Here is an 11,207-nt window from a genome sequence, read left to right as displayed (position 1 = left end):
ACAGATAGATTGGGTAAAGGTCTTTCCATGAAGATTTAAAAAGTTTCTCCTCTCACTCCCCTCCCTCCTCCAAAGGGCCTCCCGGAAAACCTGACTGCCACTGCTCTATTTCAGATCATGCCTCCTCCCAGGTTCACCTGCCCGTCAGTCTGGGGTACTGCCCAGCCCCAAACCTTCAGTCAAGCAGGCATCGTCACTCTTCTTTTACAGGTGAAGCTACTGAGGTTAATGACTTACCCAATATTACACAGCTGGACAGTGGAGGAAAGAGGCAGAACATTCCTCTGGACTCCTAGGGTATTGGCCCTGCTGCCCCCCACCCCAGTCTACCCTCAAGGTTCTTGGTCCTCTGGGAGCAACTATGAGTGCAGTCATCCAGGGCACAGAAGCAATCCCTGTTCATCTCGAGGAGCCCCACCACTTCCTTGCCCTTCAGGGCTTCCCGCTATGCCCATTCTGGCCAAGCCCTTGGCCTCGCCTCTCATGCTCAGGGGAGCTGCTTCCCATCCCACCCCACCCCCAACAGCTGTGGCTGGGTTCAAGTGCTGTGCCCCAGGGAGTCTTTGCACAGACAGCCTCACCTTCCTGGGAACTGATTTCCATCTGAAAAGCTGGATGCCAGGAGCTGGCAGGAGGGCAGTGGGATTGAGAAGGTCCTTGAAGGGAGGAGCATTTCCTGTGCTAACTGGAATCGATGTGGACCCCTGCTTGGAGAAGGGTCTGAAGGGAAGGGCGGGGGACGAGGTAAAGGGCGATCTTTTTTTTTTTTTTTTTGTGGAGCACAGGCTCCGGACGTGCAGGTTCAGCGGCCATGGCTCCGCGGCATGTGGGATCCTGCCGGACCAGGGCACGAACCCATGTCCCCTGCATCGGCAGGCGGACTCTCAACCACTGCGCCACCAGGGTAGCCCAGGGTGATCTTCTTAAATCAAGCTTCATGGGGGCACTGAGGGAGGTCAGAGGGGCAATCGCATAACTGAAGGACTGCCTTTCTCCTTGGAGAAAGCAAAACAGGAACCGCCAGCCAAGGGAGGGAAGGTTTAATGGGCTGTGGTGAATTTGGAGGAACTGAGGCCTAGCCAAGCAACCTGGCTGAAGTCCAGGCTGGCAGTGTGCCATGTGTTAGGCTGTGTGATGCTGTGTCTGGGAGTCAGGAGCCTCCGGTTCTAGAACAAGTTCTGCTTAGTGTGTAACCTTGAGCAAGTTACACAGTTGCTTAAGTCCACATTCTTGTGAAAACAGAGGTGGAATTAGAAGCAAATCATTTGGTGATCCCTAATCTGCTCCCAGTGGACACAAACCTGGAAATCCCACCTCTTTTTAAATCGGTTCATCATCCCTCCCCTGTCCTGCTGGCCGCTCCGCCTGCTGTCCTGTCCTCCTAGGGAAAGACACCCCTCTGCACAGGCTGAACATTAACCAGGTGTCAGACTTGGGGGCCTACAGGGGCGGGGCAGGTGAGGCCAGTGCATAAATGAATGTGGCCAGGTGTGGCCACTAGGGCACTCCTGCCTGGCTTCCAGATCCAGGAGATCACTGCCGTCAGAATGTAGGTTCAGGGTTGCCAGATTTTCTGATTTTTCAGGAGCCAGAGACCCAGGTATTTTTCATGAAAAATTTCAGCTCCCAATTTAAAATTATTGAGAAACTAACTCAAAATTACTTCTAAACATTGTGCAGGCCAAACAAAATACATCTGTGGGCTGAATTCAGCTCAGGGCCCTTTTGCAACTTCTTTCTTTTTTTAAAAATTAATTATTTATTTATTCTTGGCTGTGTTGGGTCTTCGTTGCTGCGCGTGGGCTTTCTCTAGTTTTGGTGAGCGGGGGCTACTCTTCGTTGTGGCGCACGGGCCTCTCATTGAGGTGGCTTCTCTTGTTGTGGAGCACAGGCTCTGGGCGCGTGGGCTTCAGTAGTTGTGGCATGCAGGCTCAGTAGTTGTGGCACACAGGCTTAGTTGCTCCGCGGCATGTGGGATCTTCCCAGACCAGAGCTCGAACCCATGTCCCCTGCATTGGCAGGCAGATTCTTAACCACGGCGTTACCAGGGAAGCCCGGCAACTTCTTAAATCTCTACAGGCCAGTGGTTCTCAACCTTGGCCGCACCTTAGAATCACACAAGGGAGCTTTTAAGAAAAAAATCCACCAGTGCTGGGACCCAGTGCAGACCAACTGAATCAGAGTTTCTGGCAGGCAGGGCCTAGGAATCAGTATTTTTCCAAAACTTTCCAGGTGATCCTAATATGCGGGCAAGGCAGAGACCCACTGCAAGACTCACTGCAAGTACCAAAATTACACTTTGGCACTGCCTATCACAGGGACTTTGAGAAGGGGAGAGGGGATCACAGAGTCATCAAAAGCCAAGCTTCTCAAACTTTAACATGCCCATGGATCATGTGGGGGGTTAAAATGTGGATTCTGATTCAGAAGGTAAGGGGAGGGACCCAGCCTCTGCAGGTGTGACACGCCCTCAGGTGCTCTTGATGCTGAGAATCAAGCTCTGAGGAGAGAGAGTCCCATCCAACCTCTGAGCTTTGTCTATAAGAATCCCCTTCGCAATCCTGTCAAGGGTTGGAATAGGATCTCAGGGAGAGGGTGATGCTAAGCCAAAAGCAATGCTCTCCTTCTGGTGGGATTTCAGGCACAGTGACAGGCTAGTGGGGGAGATTGGGGGATGCCCATCCTCCCTCAGGTCATGCATACTGGCCATCCACCACTCCAAGGGATGGAGGAACAGTGGGAGGCCAGTGTGCCTGGAGTACAGTGAAGAAGGGGGAAGTAGTGAAGCCCAGAGAAGTAATGGTGGGAAGACCATGCCAGGTCTTAAACTCCACTGTAAGGACTTGGCTTTTGCACTGAAGTGCCATGGAGAGCCCCTGTGGGACATGGGCAGACAGTGGCTTAGGATTTAAAAGGATCCTCTGGGGAATTCCCTGGCTGTCCAGTGGTTAGGACTCTGCACTTTTGCTGCCAAGGGCCTGGGTTCAATCCCTGGTCAGGGAACTAAGATCCCACAAGCCACGCAGCATGGCCAAAATAAATAAATAAAAATAAAAGGATACTCTGGGTGCTGTGTGAGGGAGAAACAGAGACTCATTAAGGTGCAGAGGTGTGGGCCCTGCTTTGAGTCTGGGGCTCAGGTGGGCCTGGAACCTGCATCTAAAAAGATCCTCGTGACTGAATCTCTTATATAGTCCAGACATCCCTTGTACAACTCCCGGAGCCCATGCACGTTAGTTTCTAGGTAACTGGCGTCTATAAGCTAGAATGCGTTTTGACTGGCACCACTGGAGTTGTGTGGTGTGGCGGTCCTGCAGGGTCCACCCCTGAAGGCACCCTAATTTAAGTGCTTCCTGTCTACAGGAGAGAGGGTGCCAGGGTGCTCTTGGCTGGTAAGAATCTGGATGTACACAGAGTAGCATGAACCCCAACTGGCTCCTGGCCAAGGCCTTGAATGCCTCATTGTCCTGAGTTATTAGTTGTCCTTGGTAGCCCGAGGCAGAACTTCATAGGTCCCTGAACTGTGAAGATGGGGGGAGCAGTGAGCTGTCAGTCTTCTCATTCCCTGTGGGAATCAGCATCCAGATGTGCCCATCAGCATCCAGATGTGCCCCAGGGATGTGTGACAAACAGCTCTGTGCTCGCCTGAGAGAGGCAAGGTTCTTGTCAGGGCACTAAAGCTGTCCACACAAGGGCAGGTGTAAGCAGATGGGTGAGGAAGCTCTCGGGTATGTGAAATGGGCATAATGCTGATCACCAAGGGCTACTTACCTACACCACCTGTGGCTTTATAGGAGGCAGTCTTTGCACCCATTTTACAGATGAGGAAAGCAAGGCTCAGAGGCTCTTCACAGGAATGTGATGGGAGAAGGAACGTGTGAGTTGGAAAAAGCAATCGCTTCTCCCACCCGAGCCAGCCTCCCAGTTCAAACCCCAGCTTTGCTCCTTCCGAGCCACACACCAACCCCCAAGCCCTACGCCTGTCCTCATCTGCAGAGTGAGCACCAAGAGTCTGTTGCTGATAGTAAATGAGAAAACATACAAGTGCTGGCCCAGTGCTGACAAACAGTAGGCGGTCAGTGACTGCTCCTGCTTGGACCTAAAGCATCTGGGCTGTGTGCCTTTTCTGAGGGATGGGTCCAGCCCACCCGACCCTGAGGCACATGTCCACAGCATGATCCGGCTGCCCCTGGGCCCGGCCCAGCCCATGACCTGCCCAGCGATACAGTGACGTGGTCTCTCAGGCCTGCCCCCCGAGGCCTTGGCAACTCTCCCAGCGCTCTGGCCAGGCCATCTGGGCCCCTGCTAATGCTCACCCTTTCCAGGAACTGGTCCCCGCCCAGGGCCAGCTTTCTGAGAAGGGACAGGCAGGTTTCATGTAAATGGCAGCTCCAAAGTAAGGCCCTTTCGTCCAACACTGAATTTGGGAGAGCCTGAGGACCAAAACCCTTTATGTGTGGTGATGGATGTTAACTAGACTTATTGTGATGGTCATTTTGCAGTATATACACATACTGAATCATTGTTATATACTTGAAGCTAATATAATATGTCAGCTGTATTCTCAAACAAAACAAAACGACTCTCTAGTCGCATATACCTTACCTTCGACATTAATAAGTCTTTGCATCCCATCCTCTTCAACATAACAGGACTATTCCAGGAAACTCGTGCCCAGGAAGTAAAAGTTGTAAATCACTGTGTTGTTCATTCTAGGAAATTCCAGAAAGAATCATTTAAATGAACATCAAACTGCCCGACTCTTCAGTAAATAGCATCAAAAGAGAGCTTAAGACTTAAGACTCTTTGAACTCCTCGCCTTAAAACGTCTCTTTGTTGTGTCCACCGATGCTAAACTATATCACAATCTTTATGCAATCCTAGTCAAGGCGTCCTCCCCTGCACTGAAGGCCCCACCTGAAACCAGACTCCGAAATCTCACTACCGTGACTCTGCCCTCCCCATGCTGACACGCTGGGAAGACGTAGTAAATCTGTCCCTTACTGGGAGAAGAGTCGGCTCAGCTTTGTCTGACCAATGGGTCAATTTGTGATATTTCTGGTGGGCCAGCATTCAGCAAGAAGAAACGGAGTCAGGGGGAGTCTTCTGCTTGACCTTTGGGGTGGGGATGGGCAGCAGCCTGAGGCCAGGCTAGTCCACTGAAGACAGCTATAGCAGAGCCCCCAGAATCAGAGAGACAGTGACCAGGTGAGTTGTGGAAAGGCGCTCAGGGATCTCCTAGTACAGCCCCTTCCCTTTACAGACAGCAGTCGGGGTCCAGAGAGGGGAAAAGTATTTGTCCAATTCACAGAGCTCACTGTGGCTTTTCGATGGATTAAATGAGTTAATATCTGTAACGTGCTTGGACACTGCCTGGTATGCACTAAGCTCTATACGTGTTTGTTAAATAAAAATGATGGCGAGTCTAGCCTAAAACTCAAGGCAAACTCAGGCTGACCTCCCAGATTTAGAAAACAAAAACTGACTTAAACCTTGAACCCAGAAGCAGTTTCTAACTTGCATCAGAACACGTGGAGGGCTTGTTAAAGCCGAGTGCTGGGCCCCACCTCCAGAGCATCTGATTCTGTAGATATGGGGGTTGGGGGGAGCTATCTCACCCGCTCCCTGGACGATGCTGCTGGTCCAGAGACGCCTCCTTCAGAACTCTGGACCCAGAGAAATCACTCGCTAAGGGTAGAATTTCTGGCATCAGTCCAGGAGAAGTGGTGGCACAGCAGGTCCCTTCATGCTTCCGCAGGTACGGGGCCTCCCCTAGCTGATATTTAGCGCTCTGCAGCAGCACAGCGTCAACTCTGCCTGGCCGTGCCTCCACCCACCGTGAACGTTCCAAGCCTCACCCCAGCCGAGCTGCTTTACCTCCCACTTCCAGCAAGAGGGGCAGCCCCTCCTCTTTGCTGATGGTGGGATCAACACTCTGGCCACGAGAGATGTGTGCTGTGAGAATAAATCAAACACCAAGAGGCAGATGAAACCAACGTGTTCTTTATTGCAGACTGAAACTAAGGGCTCACTCACACAGTGGGCTTTGATTTGGGGCCGTCTCTGATGCCCAAGCTTTCCCAGCAGGCAAGGGCAAACTCTCCAAACAGAGTAGAAAACAGCTTCCAGAAGCATCCCCTTCAGAGGGCTTGAGGTGAGGACCTGGGGAAGCAGCAGCTTAGCATGCAGAGGTTACCCACAAAGGCAGGGTTCCAGAGGGCCGGGCAAACCCAGCCCTCCTCTCCTGGTGGCTTTGGGTCAGTCCCTTCACTGGGAGTGCCACACAGACTCTGGAAAGATCTAAGAGGCCCAAGGTCTCTGGGGACTGCTTTAGGGAGGGGGATGAGCACAGACTCGGACCCCTGACAGGGCAGGGGGAGAGCTGAGAACCTTCACCCTCCACTCTGAGGACATCCCGAGGGTCACCCCAGGCCTCTGCTTTTCAAACAGTAAAGTGCTCATAGGAATCACCTGGGGATCTTTTGAAATGCAGGTTCTGATTCCGGAGGTCTGGAGTGAGGCCTGGGATTCTGCGTTTCTAACGAGCTCCCGTGGACGCCAATGCTGCTGGCCCACGGACCATACTTGAGTTGCAAAGCTCTAGCCATACAACGCCTTTGTGCGTGTCGGAAAAGTATGCCCCTTCTCTGACAAGGAGAAACCCCACTCCAAGACACAGGCTGGGGGGTAGGGGGGACCAGGGCAGCCTAGGCTGGACTGCAGACTCACTTGTCCCCAGCGTCCATGGCTGAACTCGGAAGCCCTAGAAGATCCCGTTTCAGCCTCCTCACCCTGAAAACCCTTTTTTCCAGAGCTTCACCGACCAGGCCTTGGGAGATGAGCAGGGTGAACATGAACACCGAGGGCTCAGCAACGGGCCAACAATGGCCCAACCTGTCAGCCTCTTGCCAGGAGACAGAAGGCCTGAGCAGGGGCAGGGTTCGGAGCTGGAGAGGGGGAATGGAACAGGGAGCATTCTGATCAAGGGTTAGTGCTCTGAGCGGTGGTCTGAGCTCTGAACAGCCTAACCTTGGGAGTGGAAGACTGGTCCCTGGTCCACAAATGTACGCTCCGGGTAGCCTGGCTTGCTCTGAGTCCTGGGGCCTCAGGTGTCTCCCACAGACCAGGCAAGGTGGGCTCTGAGTCTGCTTGCTCCACAGATGAGAAGGTGGGAGGTAGATACCTGGGGATCAAGGGGTCAGAGGTTCTCCAAACCACAGGTGTTGTCAGGAAGCAAGAGCCTCAGGCTCTCTCCTGGTAGAGGGACCAGTTGCCCGTTTGCCGGGTGTCATCCCAGTGTTAGCACTGAAAGTCCCACGTCCCAGGAAAGCCCTAAGTCCCGGGCAAACAGAGATGGTTGGTCACGCAATTACCTGGCCACACTCTAGACTCCAGGTTGAGGGCCTAGAGATGACTAGGTCATCAGGGCTCTGGGTGGTGGCCTGGGAGCTGGCTGGCCACGAATCCAATGGTCCATAGTGCCTTCTGCCCCTGTGTGGACCAGTGACAAGGCAGCCAGACTCCTGCCAGAGGGAGACTGTTGAGGGTGGCGCAGGTGCAAATGGCTTTGCTTCTCTCTGGGCCACGTCTCCTGCAGCAGAAGGGCTGATGCCAGGCACCCCCGCTCATGCCCAGGGGAGGGATGGGGCACTCCTGACTGCCTACCCCACCGATTTCTTAGTCACGAGGAAGGACAGAGCCTACTTGATTTGCTCTCCACTTGCCAGTCTGCTGGTTCTTGGGCTCCTATACAAATGTTCTCAACCCTGCTACAGTGTAGGGCCACACTGTCTCCACAGCTTTCCCATGACTCCTGGTTCAGGTTCCTGCCAATCCAGGGACCCACAGGGCTGAGGATGGGGCACTGTGGAAGGCCTCAGCCTGGTCGGTTCTCAGGAATCAATAAACAGATGGAGATCGTCTTCTGTCCCTCTTATGGCAGCCACTGGCTTTCAGCACTAGAAACAAGGCCTTGAACCCACAAGGGCCTGGAAAACGCTCAGCGATGCTCATCCGTGGGCCCAGAAGGTACCAATGATTTGAAGGTAACTTGGAGGCATGTGTTCCCCCAAAAGCCTTTAGGGAGCCCAAAGGAGGCAAAAGCCCCTGCCATTGCCCCTTTCCTCAAATTGTAAGGCTCAGAGGATCTGCCCAGGTTTGCATGGAAGCTGTGAGTGCCCAGAGTCTGGGCCCCAGCCCCCTCCTCGCCTCCTCCCTCCAGGCATTCCAGGGCCCACTACTGCTCTACGCTATCTATCCTGGACCGCCACACCCCTCCCGCCACACGCTATTCAGCCCGCCCGCCCCCAGCCCCCCAAACTTGGCCTCCCATGGGCTCTTGGGACTCCCAACCCTCAGGGCGCCAGGCCAGGTGGCCTCTGTCCCTTGCTGGGCGGGCTTGAGGAGGGACGCCTAGGGTGGGGAGGCCCGCGCGTCCTCCGGAGACATGAGCATGTCGAACTTGATGAGCGGCGGGGCGATGACGCGCACCTCGGCATTCAGCGGGTTGAAGCGCAGGTTGATGCTGCGCAAGGCGGGCATGGCAGCCAGTTTCTCCACGGGCACGTCTGTCAGGGAGAGAGGGACAGATTAGGGGGCTGGAGCCAAGCGGGCAGAGAAGAAGGAGGCTGCATCGCCCGAGGCACATGGGCTCAGTGCCCAGCACCCGGCCCTGTGTGAGGGGCCGTTGGGGCCCACCAGGGCCTTACAACCACATGCAGAAAAGCATCCTAAAAAATAGTTACCGTGCTGCGCGACAAGAGAAGCCACCGCAGTGAGAAGCCCGCGCACTGCAAAGAAGAGTAGCCCCCGCTCGCCGCAACTAGAGAAAGCCCGCGCGCAGCAAGGACGACCCAAGGCAGCCAAAAAAAAAAAAAAAAAAGTTAAACACAGATTACCACTTATCCCAGCCATGCCACTCTTGAGTGGAACTCGCAGAACGGCAAACAGGTATCCAAATACGTGCACACGTGTTTACAGCAGCACTATTCACAATAGCCAATGTCCACCAACGAGTGGATAAACAAAAAGTGGTATAGCCAAACAATGGAATATTAATCAGCCTGACACATGCTACAACATAGATGAACCTGGAAAACGTTATACTGAATGAAAGAAGTCGGACACAAAAGGTCACAGAGTATATGATTCTATTCATATAAGTGTCCAGAATAGGCAAAGCCATAGGGACAGAAAGTAGATTAGTGGCTGCCAGAGGCTGGGGTGAGGGGATTGGAGAGTGACTGCCTAATGCGTGCAGGGTCTCCTTTGGGGTGATGAGAGTATTTTGGAACTAGAGTTGACAGGTGCAGAACACTGTGAATGCACTAAATGCCACTGAATTGTGCACTTTTAAATGGTTTTGTCTCAATTAAAAAAAAAAAAAGGACCAGAACAAGGCAGCAGCTATACTAATACTTGAAAACATTTATGGTTCCTCACACCTAATCTTTAGGATCACTCAGTCTCTGGTTCAAGTCCCAGGTCAGCCACATAACAACTGTGTGCCTAAAGCAAATTATTAAACTTCGTATCATATATCTGAAAAAGATGAAAACTCTAATTTGAAAAGATACATGCACCGTAATGTTCATTGCAGCACTATTTACAATAGCCAAGACATGGAAGCAGCCTAAGTGTCCATCAACAGAGGAATGGATAAAGAAGATGTGGCACATATATACAATGGAATATGACTCAGCCATAGAAAAGAACGAAATAATGCCATTTGCAGCAACATGGATGGACCTAGAGATTATCATACTGAGTGAAGTCAGACAGAGAAAGACAAATACCATATGATACCAATTCTAAGTGGAATCTAAAATACGATACAAATGAACTTATTTACAAAACAGAAACAGGCTCACAGACATAGAAAACAAACTCATGGTTACCAAAGGGGAAAGGTGGGGTCGGGGAGGGACAAATTAGGAGTATGGGATTAACAGATACACACCACTATATATAAAATAGATAACAAGGATTTACTGTAAAGCACAGGGAACTATATTCAACCTATATGGGAAAGAATGTAATAACCTATATGGCAAAGAATCTGAAAAAAATATATATGTAGAGCTGAATCACTTTGCTATATACCTACAACTAACACGATATTGTAAATCAACTATCCTTCAATTAAAAAAATAATAAAATAAACTTCCTATCAGGGTAATAATAGTATATACCTCACAGGGTTGTTTAAGGATGAATGAGAGAATATCTGTACAGTGATCCCTCGGAGATATTGCGGGTTTGGTTCCAGACCACAGCAATGAAGTGAATATCGCAACCAAGCGAGTCACATGAATTTTTTTTGGTTTCCCAGTGCATATAAAAGTTATGTTACCCTATACTGTAGTCTATTAAGTAGGCAATAGCATTACGTTTAAAAAAACAACGTACATACCTTAATTTTAAAGTACTTCATTGCTAAAAAAAATGTTCACCATCATGTGAGCCTTCAGCAAGTCACAGTCTTTTTGCAATAGTAACATGAAAGATCACTGATCACAGATCACGGGAGTTTGCCCTCCCTTAGCACCTTGGGGTGAGTGGCTCTGAGCTCCCTGGGGGCTGGCTCTGTTCGTTAGGCCACGGGTCCAGTGCTGGAGGCAGGGGCAACTCTTAACCTCCTGAGAGCAGAGTCTATCTTTGTCCTTGAATCCCCAGGGCCAAACACTATACCTGGCACATAGACATGGTGGGTACAAAAACACGTTCTGGGCAGCCGGCAGGGAGTTACTAGGGTGGGTCGTGGTCGGGAGCTGGGTCCCAAGCGAGACTGGCTATAGTGCGGCAAGTGGGGCTGTTGTTTGACAGGCAGGAACCTGCATGATGAATGAGAGGACAGGAGCCGTGAAGGAGGCGATGGGGAGGGACCCAGAGCCCAAGGCAAACGTGGAGGCTCAGGTAGGGAAAGAAGCAGAGATAAGGCGTTTCTAGAATGCAAGGTTATGACCAGATGCTACTCCTGGGAGGGGAGGGAAAGCAAGATCAACTGCTCTCAGTTCCTGCTCACCTTCTGCTTCCTCTGGAGCTCATCCGCATGCTAATGTCACATCACACAGCTGCCAGCAGCCTGCTCCTCTAGGCCCCTTACTGGGTGGGGCGGCTGCTGGAGTGGGGGCTGAAGGAAGGGGTTGCCTGTGGCATTTCTTGTCTTTATTCATGGAAAGTGGGCCCCCAATTTCCCTACCAGTGAA

The 11,207-nt window shown here is 51.8% G+C and overlaps 1 protein-coding gene across 3 annotated transcripts in view; it reads right to left on the bottom strand.

Moving 5' to 3' along the window:
- Positions 1-8,412: 8,412 nt before the first annotated feature.
- Positions 8,413-11,207, bottom strand: part of LRRC20 (leucine rich repeat containing 20) — a 58,093-nt gene continuing 55,298 nt past the window's right edge. For all 3 annotated transcript variants that reach the window (XM_065894589.1, XM_065894591.1, XM_065894590.1), the window contains one exon: positions 8,413-8,567. In XM_065894589.1, the coding sequence (XP_065750661.1) occupies positions 8,413-8,567 (155 nt within the window). The remainder of the gene's footprint in view (positions 8,568-11,207) is intronic.

This window comes from Phocoena phocoena, chromosome 16, assembly GCF_963924675.1.
Source record: "Phocoena phocoena chromosome 16, mPhoPho1.1, whole genome shotgun sequence".
Taxonomy (NCBI): Eukaryota; Metazoa; Chordata; class Mammalia; order Artiodactyla; family Phocoenidae; genus Phocoena; species Phocoena phocoena.
The sequence above is the reverse complement of the archived record's forward strand: the minus strand, read 5'-3'. Positions and strand labels throughout refer to the sequence as shown.